We start from the raw sequence: 17854 nt of genomic DNA on the forward strand, positions 1-17854 counted from the left end.
CGATGCAGTGGGTCCCGTTTATTGATTTTTCTCCGACTGTTCGAATATGACGGTGGTGAGGGGGTGGGAACCGGTGATAGCATCTAACTGCTCCTCTACAATAGAAAGAACATTACTGGGAATACATTTTTCTTTTGCCTGATCACACCATGCCTGTGCAGGATTTATTAGATTTTGGAGATGTTTTGTAGCATTGATAATTATACAAAATATTATTCCCTCTCGATTTATGTACACATTGAATTTAGAGGTTTGCTAATGGCAAGCTTGGAGCTAGCTTGGGTGCTGAGTAAGAGCCTCATTGCAAGGGATTTGAAAAAGGGACGTATTGCTCAATAGTTATTAATGTCCTTAAGATGGTGGATATGAGAGCGCAGAGAGCCTGGGGCAGTGACTCCAAAGGCACCCTAGCACAGTTTGATCATCAAACTGTATCCCTCGAAAGTCGCTCAGTGATGCAGAGCATGAGAATCAAACCTAGCCCCTTAGACTCGGAGCTCAATTGCTTCAGCAACACGCACTAGACAGCTACATCTTTCGGTCGGGGACCCAAAGTGGAGGCTAGCTTGGCTTCCATTGAAGGTACTGTGCTTTAGAGGAAATGACAAAGGCTGAGGATGTTATAAGGACAATGCCACTACAGACGTCCAGCTCCTTTTGCACATTTCTGACTGGACACATTAGTGTGGCGCTGGGAAGGTGGAGCAGTTCCTTTTGCATCCTTGGTTCTTGCGACCACAACATTCCCAGCCCTCCTCCAAAAGTGGGAGCAGGCGAGTTAATGTTGTGCCTCCAAAGTAGATAAGTGTTGCTGCTCAAGTATAGTTAGCGTGGATGCGGCCTGCTCACAGCTCATGTATATTCTTTAAAGAAGATGTTTATCCATTTTCGTGAACGTATATTGAACCCGGAGCAGTTGCCACTTCTGTGCCCTTCTGACACAGCTGCCATGTGGTGTAACGTATATAATTAGTGAGGGGCTAGGCAGGAGAGGTGGCTAAAGTGTGGGATAAAAAGCTTTGCGTGAGGTTTCAAAAAGCACCTGCTTTGTGACTGGTCTGTTTGCATCGGTTTGCATCCAAGCATAACATTCTGATAACAGGCTCTCTGGGGCCGGGAACCATGCTGCCATCTCCAACTTGCTCTCACTAAATAAACTCCCTCCAGATCTTTGTTCCTCCAGTACCAAATCTGTTTGTCAAGCGCTTTGCTAAACAGCGAGCTGGTGGCCGATCTCTTTCGTCAGCAGGTTCCCTCCTATGGAACAGCCTCGCCCTTCCTCTTGAGCTGTATCTCCTTAAAGTTTGGAAGCTCCTCACGACCTTCCTTTTCCCCTCTTCCTTCCATTATCCCTCCTCTGCTAAAGGCCACAGTTGCTGAGATGGGTGACCAGGGCCCTTGTGTCTGCTTGGGCCCTGGCCTCCCACACCCAATCGCCTTCAGCCTTCCGCCCGCTCCCAGCACTTGCCTTGGTGCCCACTGGCCTTTGTCCTCATAGGCTTGCACTTATTTATAGGGAGCTGTCCACTCACCTAGGCACTTGCAGCTTCTCACACCCTAGCACTTGCTTCCTGGTACACCTTGATGTTATCCCCCAACCCCTCATCCTTTCTCTCTCTCTCTCTCTCCCTATGCACTTGCACGTTCGGAATGCTCACAAGGCCTAGTAGGGCTGCCTCCATCTTTCATTGTTATCTGTTTTTTTCATTCCCATGTTCCCTCCCTGTTGCCCTGTGGGCGCTTTGAAACACAATTTACTTGCTGTATAAGCGCCTTACAAATACACAATACATTTGTTTTAAATTCTGCACCATTTACTAAGGATTTTTGTTTTGAGTTAAATGACTGACTCACTGCTTTAGCCCTGTCTTGACTGTTTGTGTGTGGCAATTTGTACTAACATTACCTTTTCGAAGTCTAATTTTAACGTTGTTGGTACAGAATTCAATGTTAGCTTTTTCCTGCTTTTCATGGCGCTTTCTTTATTTTTGTAGCCAAAGGCACTGTCATTGCAGCCTTTTTTGATGTGTTGTCCACGGTTAGCCCATATTTATCCGAAGACCAAGGTGCTTTTAAAGCCACCCATTTTGTTTCCAGAGTGATTGCATCACGGTACGATTTGCATTGTGTGATAGGTTTTTTTGCAGCTGCAATTTAGTTTTGGCTTAACAGGGAGCATTTGTAGCGGAACGTACACATATGGTAGCCAGGTAGCCATTGGGGTACTAATGCTTTTTTTGCCCTATCCCCAGCCATTTCGTTTTTCTCCTTTTCCTGTGTCTGGTCCACGAGGCAGGCCTAACGGGCCTAAAATGGCTGTTGTGTTCATGGTCTCGCCCTGAGCCCAGTCCTGCACCTGTGATTTAAATTGGCTTAGCCTAGCTGTATGTCCCAGACATGGCCACTAAACATCCATTGTTAGGCCGGCGCTTGGTGGTTTTCAGGTCAGCCGGTATGGCTGGAGTTCACCAACAGGTACAGGTCATACACTTGGCTTAATAGTGGAAAGGGTCTGCCTAAGTCCTTTTACTATATGTGGTGTTATGTGTGTAAGGCCTGACGTTTTAGCTCATTTGCATACCCACAATGTAATGCCCATCTGACTGACTGGAGGGGAACTTCCAGTGATGGTTACTGGGTGGCGTTGAGTTACTTGGCTGAAATGGCATATATTGTTGCTTGTGAATCTATTTAGAATCTCATGCTGTCCATATCCCTCCATCTAGTCGTTGGTCTGGAGTATTCGTCTTACAGGTAAAGAATACTGTTGACATGGGCGTTCCTAACACACTATCCCTCTCCTGGTTGTACAGGTACCCACAATGCCTGTATGCCTACGCCCTCATAGTTTTTTTTCCCCCATCAACTGATGGTGAGAGGGGTAAGTTGCTGGAGGAAATATTTGTGGAGCTGCACCTCTGCACTACTGAAAAGACGATGGCTGCAACAGACTACTCAAAACAGGAACGAGACCATACAGACTGCAATAATGTTCTGCAACTGAAGTATTTATTTGAAATGTATGCTTTATGTATAACCTACTTATGGTAGGATGGATATTTTTGTTTCTGTGCTTCGTCATCTTTTGTGTTCTCTATTGGGATAAACTGTACTTGCGGACCAGAGATTGCCTTCCTTTAACTGAAGCCCAACTGCTCTGTCATAGCTATCCATAGCTTGGTCTTACTTTTGTGAGGGCTGCGTAAAAACTCTAAGCCTTTTAGTTTCCCAAATGTACTATACCCACATATTAGCATAATGGTACATCACAGATCGGATTGTGTGCTCAGTCGGTTTCCTCATGATCTGGAGTGTAGGTCTATCCACATTCAAAATCATTTGTATCCATTTGTTTTGAAAATTGTACGAAATTGCATTGGTTTTAGAACCATGCTTATAAGCATTCAGCACCTCGGAAGTGTTCCTTGGTGTCTGTGTATTTGTTTTCTTTGGTGTGCCACGGGGACTTATTGTAGTGTTACTTTACATGTGCCTTCATATATAGTTGCTCCTGTTTACTATGTTCAGCAGTGCCTAAACCCCCATACTTTTGGACCCTTCTACTCTTTGCCATTTATAGGCATCTTGGTTCCAACGTGTCTAGGTGAAGAATATTTAAAAGGTACATCAAAATGATGGTAATTCCCTTCACGCTTCAACAATATCATGCCATTGTGTACTTGGGTGGGCTACATTTCTTAAGCCAAGTAGATACAGTAAGTTACTGAACTGCAGGTCGGGCAGAATTCTAAAGATTTTTCAAGGCCTAGAAACAAATTCATTTCTGTAATTTTACATTATTTTTCTCCTCAGAAAGCTTATATGTGCACTCACGAGAGGACGACAGCGGCGATGCAAATTCAGTTAAAGTCCTAAGCCTTCCAGAGGATGGTGCCAAAGTAGAAATTCTCCTCGAGATAGCAGATGGCTTTCCTTGTACGACCAACACTTCATGTTAGGTCGTGGTTCAAGTGTACACCATAAATGTTGACGGTGTAGATGACCTGTTTTTAGTTGACCCTGTAAGCCAACAGTTTTGGGGTGAATGAGGACCTCAATTTGCACAAGTAGATTATAGTGTTAGTGGAATAACCGTGGCTGCCAATACATGAGCACATTTTAAAGATACTCTCAATAGCTGCCGTCATACACCAAAGCGTTGTCAACTTATGGAGATTTTACATGAACGTGTCAAGCACCACACAACAGTAATTAAAAAGGCCAATTTGTGTGCACACCGAGACAGGGTGGAAAAGTATTGATCTTACACGTTTCACTACTGCTGTGAATGAAAATAGCAGAGACACCAGCAACATCTTTAAAGCCATGACCAACATAGAACAATATACAAAGATTGGTGACTTTTGCAATTCCAAAAGTAATCGGAGAACAGTAGAGAAATGATGTATATACTAGCATTATTTTTAAGAAAATCAGTCGTAACATTTCTTTATAACAAGGACCGGCAGTGTGGCTTTCTCACAGCAGCAGTTTAAAAGGGATTACCGGATGAATATTTGTGGCTCAAGGTACAACTGCACATTTCATCTGGGAGTGAACCCATCATGTGGCGAGGTGTCTCCTCGCTGTGTATATCGAACAACACGATAAAAGTAGATGTGGTGCAGCCCTTGCATTTGAGTTTTTGAATCCTGTCCTCGGAAGCGCATCTCAGCAAGTTCCACCTTTTCCGATTTCTAGATACACCCGCGGAAAAGAATTTAGGCCAGTGACTAAACTGAAGAAATTATTCAGAGTAATATTTGTGTTGCAACAGATCTTCATGTATGATGCTGAGAGCAGAAAGCAATATAGCAATGCAGTACATCACATGCTTCCTTTGGGTTTTTGTAGCACGTGGCATTGTAGGTACGTTAATACTTTCCGCAAGGTTTAAAGTTTTGTGACAGTTAATGGCTAGATGGTTGTGAACAAACCTACATGTCCAGGATGGTTTTTTTGTGCACAAATAAAAAGGTTACTTTAAACAATTGTACGAGTCAAATGTGAGCGAGTATTTTGCAAACTATCTAGAGATGTCAAACTGGGAAAAATGTTGATGTCTAAACAGGATCAAAACAGCACGTTTTTATGCTTCGTGTACTAATGAATACACTACAGAGATTTGTGTTCAAACTTTTGGTTGCAGATCGAATCCTAGCTGGTCTACTCGGCACTAAATCATCATTCCAGGGTTGCTACAATGGGTAACTTTGAGTTATAAAACATCTGTCCTCGCTGCCGGGCACTGGGGTTAATGTGCACTTTATAAATACATCTGTTCTGTTTGTTATGTGAACAAAGTTCAATAAAATGTTCCCTGTATGTGTGGCTTGTACGTCATTCCTTGTTGTCCTGGTTTATCTGTCCTTGTCCACATTAGCATCCCCTTTTGCATATCCATCTACTTCTTCCCTGATGCACGTGCTGGCTATATTGTGCAGCATGCTTTACAACTTAATCCTGCATCTTTTAGAGGTGTGGTGGGGGGGCCTAAGATACATACCCTATTGTTAGGAGTTCTTAGAAGCCAATCCAAAGGTACAACCATTTTCTCTTTAAAGTCTTTGACCAGATTTAATGTTAGGGGCTGAGCAGTCGGGCCCAGACTCTGGAATAAGTAGGCATGGTGGCTAGTACAGTTAACAGCAACAGTTTGCTAAGGAACAGACTCGCAGGTAGTACTAAAATATGATATTTATTAGACGCAGGAAGTTAAGTCGACTTACTTCTGTTAAGTAAAAGAGTAATCAAACACATTGACACCAAATGGGTTGCCTACCACTTTAGAATGCAACAGTTAAACAACAGTATGCACTGTAAATAACTAAAGCGGGAGGAAATAATCAAATGGTACCGGCCTTAGAATGGCATGTATACTATAAATTATTTGCACGTGGTTTGGGAAGTTCACCCTACCTTTTTCAGAGTCCAGGCAGGTGGTCTTATTGTGCAGATTTCTTTAAAAGTCAATGTAGTAGGGTTCTGGTTAAATTCCAGCAATCGAGGGGGATGCTACCATTCTGCAGGCCCCAGGTTACCCAAGAGCGGACTCTTCATCCAGGCTCTACTGCCCTTGGCCTGGGAAGATAGCTATATTAAACACATTTATTGAGTTAATTGTTTTTTTTATATAGAACGCGCCTGATACCGTACCGGAGTTCGGTTTCTAAGCGTGGATCTGGGATTTAAACCTCTGTTGCTCTGCATGGTCTTGCTTCCAAGACCAGCGCATTGCCCCAGTGCTATTCTGCGCTTTTCGGCCTGTGCAATTTATTTGGGATGGGGATGCATGAAGAGAAATTAGTTATTGCGATCGGTTGTGACAGTAGAGCTCACTCTAGGCTTGGCTGTGGTACATTCACAGGCTGTGGTTTTGAGGCTTCCAGTGGTGGTTGGGCTCAAGCAGAGACCCAGGGCCGAGTAGAGACTGCTAGGTTTTGGTCCCTGCAGCACATGGGGACCTCTGGCAGGATCAGCAGGTTCCCTTCTGAAGCAGCAGAGGTAGACTTTGGGTTCCAATAGGTGCTTCCTCATGGTGAGTAGATAAGGTAGTGGACCCTTTTGAAGTCAATGGAGGAAAGTTGCAAAAAGAAAAACGTTCTTAATAAAAGATAGCAGTGCATACTCCCATCAGTATGGAGGAAAGGGGACAGCACATAAAAGAATGGCTGGAGTAGGTTTTGGCTTAGTCTTTTAGGGAAGTGGCTGACTTAGAAGCCACTAAATGTTCCGAAAAACATTAAGCATTTGTTTGCTTCGTTCATGGGTATTTTTTTGTTTTGTGGTAAAACCCACTGTTGGTGCTTTAACTCCCCTCCCCAAAAACTGGCAGTTATAATGAAAAGGAGCTGTCAAACTGTGGGCATTCTGCACAAGTAATGCTTACTTATCTTTCGCCCTCAGTTTTTGTGGCTCAGCTGTTTTTCATTTCAACAAAGCGCAGCTGCAAGCCTTTGGAAAGAAAAGGAGCTGTCTGTTGTGGTACAGCTGTGAGGGCGCAGAGTGTGCAGAAGGCGGCCCCAAACGAGGACTGTGAAAAGGAGCTTCTTTGACATTGCTGGAGTGAACAAAGGGGGAACCTGATGCTGTGGACCTGTGCAGCCACTTGGGTAACAAGGTTGCATCCTTGGTTGTGATGAAGTGGCGGAGGACAGAGACCCAGCTGAGGGAGCGCTTGGACCCACAGGAGGTGGTGAAGGCAGCACAGAGCAGCGAGCCAATTGGGGCGGAGAGGGCAGATGGACAAGATGATAGGGGGGGGGGTTATTGATGGGATGGCTGGGGAATGAGAAGAGGCGAGACTTGATGGGTTCTGTCCTCTATACAGGAAACGCAAGAGTCAGAGATGTACGTGTGGGCGTACTGAGGAAGGGCCCTGATGGAAAGAAAAGCGCTCCCGCAGCGGAACGTGAGTCCGTAATACGAACCCACTTCGGGGTTAAGAAGCAAGTTCAGCCGATGTTGTTTAGAGTGCATGTGGAGACAGGGGTTCTTGGCACAACTGAGGGAGACCATAAACCCGGAGACCAGGGGAGCCGTGAGAAGTTCGACAGACTCCCGCTCATACTGAAGGAACGAGTTCCTCACCTTTTGAGTTTTCCCACCACGGTTTGTTTTGCTGGGAAGCTGAGCACCGTAAAGGAAACAAACCCTCGAGGAGCAGTTTTGAACATTTCTTTTGCCTAATTTCTACCAGCAACTGCCGAAGAGAGCCTGGCTGTGAGGCAACGTCCCGGAAGAGGAGCTGAGAGCTGGAGAAATCTAAAAAACAAAACAAAGGCAGTCTTGTGAACTCCAAATGATCTGAGTCTGTGCTTATTCCTATATCACCTCGTGACATTGGTGGACAAAGCAATGCAGCTTTTGGCCCTGCAGATTAGCAATGGTAGGGTGATACTCGGGCAGTCAAAGGTTTTAGAAACAGCCTGCTACTGGTCCGCTGCATTAGAGTTGGGGTTCCAGGCAAAAGTTGAGTTTCAATGTGCCTTCCAAGTCAAGGGGAGGGAGCATCAGTATAGTTAACTAGTTCTGAAGTGAAGTTATGGAGTGGGCATGTTAGTCGGATTGTTGAGTGCAGGGATGTCTACATTGGTTGTCTGCTTCGAGCTGCTTCAGGACAAATCAAAATGTTTGACCAAAAGTATGTTGCTGGTAAACTTAGACAGATCTTGGTTCCAGCCTTCAATTTGAACACACTGCACCGTGCAAACATTGGTCACCCACCCAATCAAGAGTGCTTACAACATCAAACCCTCCCATGCTTCTTTCTAAGCGCGCAATCAGAATGTGGATTCAGAAGTGAATCCCAGACACTCATTCATACAGAAGATCCTACCTGATCATGGCTGCCATGTGCTCCCACCCTAGAGTCCCAGCACTGTCATGATAATACTTAAGAAACATGTGTTTTCAAGCTTACCAGGTAAAGCCAGACTTGTTGTGGAATCTTACTAGACTTCTAAACCCCGATTACCATTTTAATTGCGACTTAAGTGTAATAAGTCATGTTTACTCTGCCTTTGCTAACAGTTTGTCATCTTGACATTTTGCTGGCTGTTTGGTGTGCTGCACTAGGAGGGGAGGGTAGGGTAGGGTTGGTGCAAAAGTGCTCCATTTTGTGCTATGAGTCCACCCCCTGAAGGTTTGTTGCTGTTGCAGGCGGGTGACGGCTTTATATTTACCCCTTTTAATCTTTAGTGGGCATGAAACCTTCTATCCTAAGGGGAAAACAGGTTTGCAACCAAAAGACAGAGTAAACTCACCCTATGAGTAGCAGTGACAGAGAAGTCCGACTTCACTTGAGGGAGGCGAGAAGGCCAAGCATACCATGTCTCTCTTGCGTTGTTCGGAATCTTTGGTGTGTAACCTTTCCTGGTACTAGCACCATATACCCCTTTGAAATGGGTAGCAAAACACCCAATCATACCGTACCAAGTCTGGTTGATGAGAACAGGTATTCCCAATAGCTACCACAAATGCGACCCTCCTACTCCTAAAGCTATATGTATGGGCGTGTGCCTGGTGGTATCCTCACTATATTATAATGCTGAAAGGTTAGGAGGAAAAGGGATCCCGGGCATAAGCAACAGTCTTGCTCAGAATCCATAGTGCCAATGTATGAAGTCTGTAGTGTACAGTCCAATCAGTTGCACACAGGTAAACCATATTAAGTGTAGCATCTGGAAGGAGTGCGGGGATTAAACAATTTTGAACAATGCTTAGAGGACCAATACAGCTAGGCTTAGTAAGTCCTACATGGTCTCTGTACCCTCCTAGAAATAGGTGAAAGCAAAATAACTGAAGTTTGCTACCGTAAAAAGGACAGGAGTGTATCGATGTATTACTTTAAATGTCCTAATCACAGGCGCCAGCTAAAACTTCAGTCTTGTGTAAAACTCTGGGATCCTAAGGGATCCCAACAAAAATGTCTGTTCAGGCAAGTACCCTTTTTAGTCACTTTAGAGGTTTCATATTTCTTTTAACTTTTGACATATAAATGAATGGGACCAACTCCATGGGAAAGCTGCTCTTAAGGGTTAAAGCCATGTAATCCTTGTTCTGACCCACAGTTTCAGCCAACGAAGCAACCGACCCTGGTGAACACCAGAGATTACCCCCTTGAAGAGCTTCCCCTCCAGTTTCGAGACCCAGCCAGCAGGAGAAGGGTTTAAGCAAAGCAGAAGTGGGGCAATTATTTGTGGTAGAGGGTGCCTGCAAAACCCCCACGACTTCAGGACCCAGGGGATCCCTGATGATTCTAAAGAATGTATCAGGACGCAGGGACAAGTACAGAAGATTGTGCTTAAACTGTGAGAGACTCCGTTAAGTATAGGGCTTCTCATACAGGGCTGGGACAAGCAGCCAGTTCCCAGGGACTTCAACCTTGTACCAGCAATTTCTCAGAAGGTCAAAAAGAAAAATAATCTTTCCAGGATGGAAGGCCCACCAGCCAGAAGTAGCAGCCACACGGAAGACAACAAGAGGATCCTTGCAGCTCGAGGTTTAAGATTGGGTTGCATGACAACAAAGTACAGTCCAGCGATAGTGGGGAAACAGATGGGTGACCCCAGATAACCCAAGGTGGACCTGGGACTGAGTAGAGGCAACCCACCCACCAGTCATCCAAGCTAGCCAGATGCCCTACCTTGAGATGCTTGGTCCTGGAGGGTTTCCCAGGGTCGCTGCACAGCAATGACCCAAAACAGTCCCACCACAGGGCATGCAGCAAGTAGCAGGAAAAGCCCAGGAAAGACTTCCAGCCACCTTAAGGGGGAAGCTAGAGCGAGGACATACTAATCTGGGTCTAGCCAATGGGGCCAAACAAGGTCCCCAAATGCAGCAGCCCATCTTCATGGCAATATTCTAATAATTCAAGTAAGAATCTACTGATCTGAGGAATATAAATGGTCTCCCCTAGATAAGCGCAGGTGCTTCCCAGAACCAGCCCCTCTAATCACCAGGCAGACACATACAGGTGTGTGATAGTTGAAATGACTGCAAACCTGATGAAGCCGGAACTAAAATGCAAACGCCACCAGACTACTTTTCAATGCACTTGTAAGTTAATAGGATCACTCTGGTACTAAAATGGGCTAATATTGAGTTCAAAAAATCCTTTCGCTCCCTGAACAGGAGGAACGTGACTATCCAGGGAGGGTGTTTTTAATTTCTGTGACATAGCAATTTTGTTTGCATTTTCTTTGTGTAGCACTCCAAGTACCTGCTGCTGTGGTCATTCTTGCAAACAGGCTTTCCAGAGCCCACATCGGACCTTCTGTGTGAATGGCATCCATTTCCAACTGCATGATGCTCTCCGACACCTCAATCAACAAGATTGCCTGGGCAGTCCTCATTGGATTCCTCTCAAAACTTTTAATGGTGCATGGATGGTAGTTGGTGGGCTTAGGTGCCTCCCAACCGTGTCTGTTTGCTGGCCCTCCTGAACCATCATTCAGAACCTACCTGGAATCACATCCGAGTAATGGGTGATATCTTGAAGATCCCTGCTATGGGCCGGTGTTGCATCCTCCAAATCTTATTTAAGCGAAGCTCTGCTGTCTGTCCATTGAAATACTGTCTGATGCTCTTCCTCTCGAACAGCTGGATCTTCCTCCACTTAAGCCATGTGCTCACACTGTTGATGTCCTGCATCATGTGTCAGACTCAGGCCAATGTGGATGCCCTGGTTACCTTGCTGGAAACCAAACGGCATACTTAGGAGTTTCATGTGCAGACCATCCCAGGTAATGGCAGTTTAACTTTTTATGCTTCAGTTCATGTGGCCTCTTCTGGGTCTGTGATTGCTGAAACTTGGTCTGTAACTTGCCTGGTGTGGTTCTCCATCCTTGCCAGCCTTAGGTTTCTCTTCTGCAGCTCCCCAGAACTTTGATTCTACATTTTCCTGAGCCAACTAGATCTTTTGTTCATTTCTATGGGCACAATGTTCTAACTTCTTAAACTCCACATAAGTGCTTAAAGATTTCACTTACCTGTAAAAAGATTATCTATACCTGTTTCTGCAGTGGTTAAGGAGTTGGGGCACTTTCTATTTTGTACCAGGCAAAGTCAAGTGTGTAAAGCGAATCGTAAGCAAGACCCTTGCCGTTGGGATTGTGAATTGAGGGATATGTCCAAAAGTCCTGGCCAGAGAATATACCTGCAACGCAAAGTCTATGAAGTAAATTACAACTAACGAGAGATGGAGTTGTCCTTTGGCTCAAAAGAACTTGGTTATTCTTGTTGATCTATTGTTTGTGGTGGAGAGAAACCTGGGGGAATAGGAGCCATCCCCTGGAACTGTGAACATTAACCATTTGGTACCTTTTTGTTGGAGTTATCCTCTTTTGGAATTTTGATAAATTGTGCACTTTTAATGCCAAACCAAAACCCTTAGCACCTTAAAGAGTTACTTTTAGAATGTGAGGGCTAGGATAGGATTTTGGACCTCTTGACACAGGACAGACCCATATTTTTTGGTTGAGGTAGGGAAATACCTTGTAGAGTAGGGACAGAGGCATTTTCCAACCCTTTTTATTTTGAACAAAAGTGTATAGCAGTCCCTGAGTGCTCTGCGTCTCATTCCTGGTTCATCAAAGTGGGGATTTAGTGGCCTGGACACAAGCCTCTGGAAATTATTTTACGATTACTGTATATTTACAATGGTTTTATGGATTCCTCTCCCAGACGCAGTCTATTTGCTTTCTATCTGTTGCTTAAGACATTTCAGAAATGTTTAGGCTTTGATAGTTGAATGCGCACATACTACATGTTCTTTGTAGATTACCAACTTCAACCCCACTGTATGTGGTGTAGTGGTAGTGTAATTTACGCTTTGTCATTTTGAAGTGTTTAGTTCAAGCTAGCAAAAAGATGCATTTATTTAGCAAGTTGTCAGCCGTCATGGCTCATATGAATGTTTTCACAGGGAATTATTTTTAATGACTGGAAATTCCACTGGGCAACCATCCAGACCATTGGTATTCAGCTTGCTGTGCCATCTCAGAAGTGGAAAGACGATATGCAAGTCCGGTTTGTTCCAACCAAAAAGGGGACCATCCAGCCTGAAATGCCAAGTCACATTCCTTCTACATGAAACGAGCAACACCAGTCATGTTTCCAAACTATTGGGCATCTGGTGTAGCTTGATTTTCTGGGCAAAGCAGGCTCAGGACCCACATGCCGCAGAAGGAAAATGCATTTTCTTGAAAGATAAATTGGCCAAATTTGCACTGTATCCAGAAGTCAGGAAGATGCATTGTTAGGTTTTGCATGCCCTTTCTCTGTTGAGATGACAGTATGTTCCCCCAGGATCAGATTACTTTATTCAAGGCATTGAACCACAAGAGCACTGAATGCCAGCTAATTTAGGCACAAAAGACAAGATCACTGACCCCATATCCCTTGTGGTGTTGCCAGACCAATGACTACAGTCAATTTCCTGTAGGCACTGTATTTCTGGTTACGGTGGTTTCTGCCACAGGTTGTGGCTTTAAAGGTAGGGCCAACATGCCTGGGTGAATGCCAAGGGCCATGACCTGTATCTATTGTTTCATAGTTAAAAAAGATGATTTAAAAAACAAAATGTTTGGTTAAGGGACCTTCTGGTTCTCCCATGTTATGCTGCCCTTCTTTATCGCTCTGTATTTTCCTCCTTGACACTCTCTGCATCGTTTGTTCTAGTTGAATTAGTTGACCTAGTTTAATTGTCCTATTGTATTTTGCTCCTTGGCATACCAGATTAATTTTCCACGGTATGAATTGTTTGCCTTAACACTAATGCTCCTCTTCACGCACAAACACACTATAAGCAAACTATGACCCTCGCACATGGCAATTTAAAATCACTCCCTACAGATATCAAACATCAAAACTAGATACCTCTAAAACGGTCTTAAATGCCAACACCAGTGCTCCAAATAAGATTTGGAAGTGGGAGTATTTTACTCCCTTTTTCTAAAGTTGGTAGTAAAATGACTTTTTAGGGAGTAAAAATGTTAGTCCAATTCCCAATAAGAGTATTTTATAACCTAGTAAAAATTGTTTTAACAGAAACATTGAAATGTTCTTGTAAAATGTCTTTCTTTGCCACTGCCTATTCATGCGCATTCAAAGAAACATGTTTACAGGCCGAGTTTCTTCCTGTGATACTATATGCACTACTGTTCCAAACATATCAATGGAGCTGTGAGGGTGAAAACGGGGGCGCAAGATTCTACATTCCTTTTTTCCATTTTTTTGTTGGGGAGTATTCTTACTACCTATTTTTATTTTTTGTGAGTAAAAATGGCCGATACACCCCTTATCTGTAGGACTGGCCAACACCCCGGCCATATGCAAATAAGGCTTCCATCTAGGCACACATGCCTTTATTTACTCGACACAGACGACCTTGATAGCAGACCCAGTACCTCTGAACTGCATGTATCCGCACATTAACAAAGCGATCTTGCATTTTCCCCTCTCTTCCCTAACCCACCCCATTCTATTTCAGACCTGCAGGTTACCATGCCAGTGGCAGCTTTGAGCGATTATAAAGCTCACAAACGGAACATTTTTCCCAGTTTTTATACTGCACTAGTCACCACCATAATGGCCCTACAGTGCCAAGGCTTGCCCAAAGTGGCCCTCCCAGGGTTCTTCAGACCTTAGTCTGTAGCAGAGTGGAAAAGGGATGGGAAGAATAAAGGGACCATATTTAAGCAAACTTCAGAAGGTGAATAAAAGGAATGGTGTTTGTGGTAGATGTAATACATGTAGTGCCAGTGCATACAACGAATCACGAAAAGGTTTCACTCATAATGCTCCTCGAAGGGAGCATTCTAACCAATGAGGGCAGTTTCCTGTACTTTCAAAAAGTACTGAAATTAGTCTGTGAATGGTTCCATGATGGGGTCGAGTTGTGCTGTAACTCTTGTAGTTTTGATTCTTGATTGCCTGCTAGGTGTACAGAATAATCTGGTATTTCCAAGCCAGCTGTCAGCCTTGAGTGGACTGTGTGGAAGGTGAATTGTTGGGTAAAGTTTTCACCAAACTGGTAAATCTTCCTGACCCGGGTCAATCTCTGAATGGAAACCTTTTTCCACACTCACAGAATATGTAACTTTTTTTATGGGTATCATTTCTTTGACTCTCCATAGTGTCTTTTTAAAGTTATGCTCTTTAACAACATATTGGCAATACGTGCTTGTTTTTGCTGGGTTGCCCTAGGGGCTCCAGTCTGGCTGAGGGGGCAGGAAGCAAGGGAGGAGTCCAAAACTCCCCAGCACTTTGTCTTCCTCCTTACCTGAATGGGACAAATCCCAGTGGGGGACTGGCTGTCCTGATTGGACAACCAGGCCGCCCCTTCTTGTAAAATGCGGGGAGAGAATTCAGAGGTTGTGCTGTAGTTCCTGTTAAATACTGCAAACCTGGAAGCTGAAGCCAAGTCTACCACTGGAACCAAACCCAGAGAGGATGATTAAGGAAAAGCGGTAGAGACAATTTCCAGCGACTGGCGAGCCTGCTGTGTAACCTGAGCCTGCTGTAGCCCTTCCTTCCAATCGACCTGGGGTCTCCGAAAACGACGACCCTGAGCCTGGCGGGACCCACTAGACTCAAGATCACCTGCATTTTGAGCCATCCCATGTGTTGCTGCGACCTTGCGTTGCTGCAATACCCTGGTACCTCGAGCCACTGTGCAGTGCACAGTCTTCTGTCTCTCGCTGAAACTTCGTGGACATCGTGGTGGATCTCCAGAGACATGAATAGAGTCCGAAAAGTCCCCTCAACAGGGTGCTGGACCTTTGTTACAATGGGAATTCAACCTCGATTTTCTGTCTTCTGTGATACTTGAAAAGGCGCCATATCTGCAGAACCGCATTCAGCCGTGAGGAAAACCTTGCCTAGAGCCTTAATCCCTGCTGCAAAGTTCCTTCTGAGTCCCTGTTTTCTGTCACCGTGACAAGGAATCCACTGACTGGGTATTTGGCTGCAGATCCTGAAGTCGTCCTGCTGCAAAATCTTCAATACTGAGGTACTGTGTTGGCTTGGGTGTGTACTTACCTTAAGATTTCTGTGTAGCTGTGGGGTGTTTTCTGTGATGGGGAGTCCTCTCATCCAGTGCACCCAGTCCCATGATCGAATCCTGCTAGGATTTCTTCTGTGAAGCCCCTGGGCCCTCTTCTAACTCTAAAGTACTCACCGGTGTGCCCAGTCGTCATAAGGAACTCAGACTTTTGTTACTTAAGAACCTATCCCGACAATGCCTGTTGGCACTAGATCCTAGTGACCCCCCCACGCTCCCTTTTGCCACTGAGAACTCATGCTCCAAGAATAAGGGAAAGACTTAAGGGATTGGGACTTTTGCCTAGAAAAGCAAATACGTGTTTAAATGTAACTTACTTGTAAAGAGTTGGTTGGTAACTGTAATTCTATAGAGTGAACAGTTACAAAAGTTCTTACTTACCTTGGATGTGTGATGCACTATTCTTAAAAGTATGGTTAACATCTTTTCTTTCCTTAAACTGTTTTGCCATTCTAATAGAAAGTAGATGTGAAGATAGATTAGTCACCTGTGATTAGGTTGTACCTCTTCCCAAAAGTAATGTGTTGGTTTCAGCAGATTATTCCTGCAGGATAATTGTATGAGTGTCCCCCAACTGGGTCTTGGTTCCCCTGACTTGCTGCTAGCCTGTCCAGAATAAGTCTGTTTCAGGTTGTTGCCTACCTAGAATAACTGAGTCATTCAGTAAAGTGTAACATTTAGGGTTTACTTTCCCTGTGCCATCTAACCCAGAGTCTGTGGTTCTAACTGTCCCTTATAAGTCCTACATCAGTCACAAAAATAAGTTACACGAGTTACTGCTTATCTCAATCTTTCACTGATCTCAAAAGCACCTGTAATTGAATATTATAGCCTTAGGTTTTACTCACCTTGTATAACTTATCACAAAAGTAGTTATAGGTTTTTACAAAAAGTATATTGTCCAGTTGACGGATTATGTGATTTGTACGGAGTCACTGTACAACTGGTAGGGTCTACTGCCCTTGCATTACTGAAAGTAATTATGAAAGTAACCATTGGTTTTTACTCTCCAAGAATAGGTGTGACCTATACTGAATGTGTATGAACAGGTTTTGACTTCCCTAGAACTACTGTTAGGTATTTCAAATAAGGTTTATAATTGGGTCACTTCAAGTATAGTGTTTGTTTTTATTATTGTGATTTCATATAATGTTAATACTTATTTACCCCTAGATGTATCTGGGCCTACCTGTATTTAAATAAATCCTTTATTTTTGCATGCATAGTGTTTGTGTTTCTTTGGACCATTTGTACTAAAATGTCATTTGTACTGATTCTACAGCCCTCGCTCCCTCCGAAGATGAGCCTGGCTGCTCCGTCTACGCTACCATGTACTCAGGTGGTACAGCTTATACTAAGAGTGAAGTCTTGTATTGCCTCAGTTGAATGGTTTTGGTGAAGTTGGTAGCACTTCAGAAAAACTGTCCTAACATGAATTAAGTGGACTCAAAAGAAAAAGGGAGTAGACAGTCAACTAGTGTGCCAAGTTTGGATTCCAGGTAGACATTAGTTTAATTTTGCTGAAGTCATCTTGGTTGGACAGAAAAAGATGTGTGAAAATCGAAACTTGAAACAAATATCTGACACCTTTTTGATTCAGAAGCGGAAGAATTTGATTCATGCATGTAGCACTGTAAAAAAAGAAATGAAAAAAACCCTGTAATAACAATATGCTAAAAACATGGTGTACAATTATTGAGTTTATAATTTTATAATTTTGTTTCTTAAAGACCCTCAATCACTGTGTGGGCAAGAGTTTTGTTTTGTAAATAAATGTGAGGCTTGTGGATCTGCTTAGAATCTTATGCTTTACATAGACTGACATCTAGTGGTTGGTGCAGAGTAGTACATGATTTATTTTCGAATTTGAAAAGGGATGTCCACTTTGAAATACTATCCCTATTTTGGTGTGTACTGCACCCATGATACTTCACGCGTCAAGGTCCTCTGTTTTTTTTCCCCCCACTGTGGTGTTGGTTGTATTTATCGGAGTTCCACTTTTCCGATTTATTGCTAGTTACTGAGCACATGCCGAAGACGGTAATAAAAAGGCTATTATTATTTTTTTTATATATTATATTCTTTATATCCCCGTCGGCAAGGCTCTAGAATCCCAGCCATTGTGAATACGCTGTGGAGGTTTGCAGGCTGCGACAAACTGGAGGGTCGCTGCCGAAGAAGGCAAAATATAAAGACTATTATTTTAGTATTTGGTGGTGACGCTCCTGTTAGTCGCATCCTACGAACTTCTATGGCGTATTCACAACACCTCGGATTCTGGAGCTTCGC

The 17854-nt window shown here is 43.9% G+C and overlaps 1 protein-coding gene across 2 annotated transcripts in view; it reads left to right on the forward strand.

The window, feature by feature from the left end:
* PPP4R3A (protein phosphatase 4 regulatory subunit 3A) overlaps positions 1–17854 on the forward strand; it is a 547019-nt gene that overhangs the window by 465247 nt on the left and 63918 nt on the right. Inside the window, exon 14 of one of the 2 annotated variants that reach the window (XM_069637437.1) lies at positions 3814–4992. The exons of the other annotated variant lie outside the window; for it this stretch is intronic. Coding sequence (XP_069493538.1) covers positions 3814–3815 — 2 coding nt within the window. The 3' untranslated portion in view covers positions 3816–4992. Of the gene's footprint in view, positions 1–3813; positions 4993–17854 lie in introns of those variants that run through there. 2 annotated transcript variants of the gene reach the window in all.

This window comes from Ambystoma mexicanum, chromosome 14 (assembly GCF_040938575.1).
Source record: "Ambystoma mexicanum isolate Mex_15411 chromosome 14, UKY_AmexF1_1, whole genome shotgun sequence".
NCBI lineage: Eukaryota > Metazoa > Chordata > Amphibia > Caudata > Ambystomatidae > Ambystoma > Ambystoma mexicanum.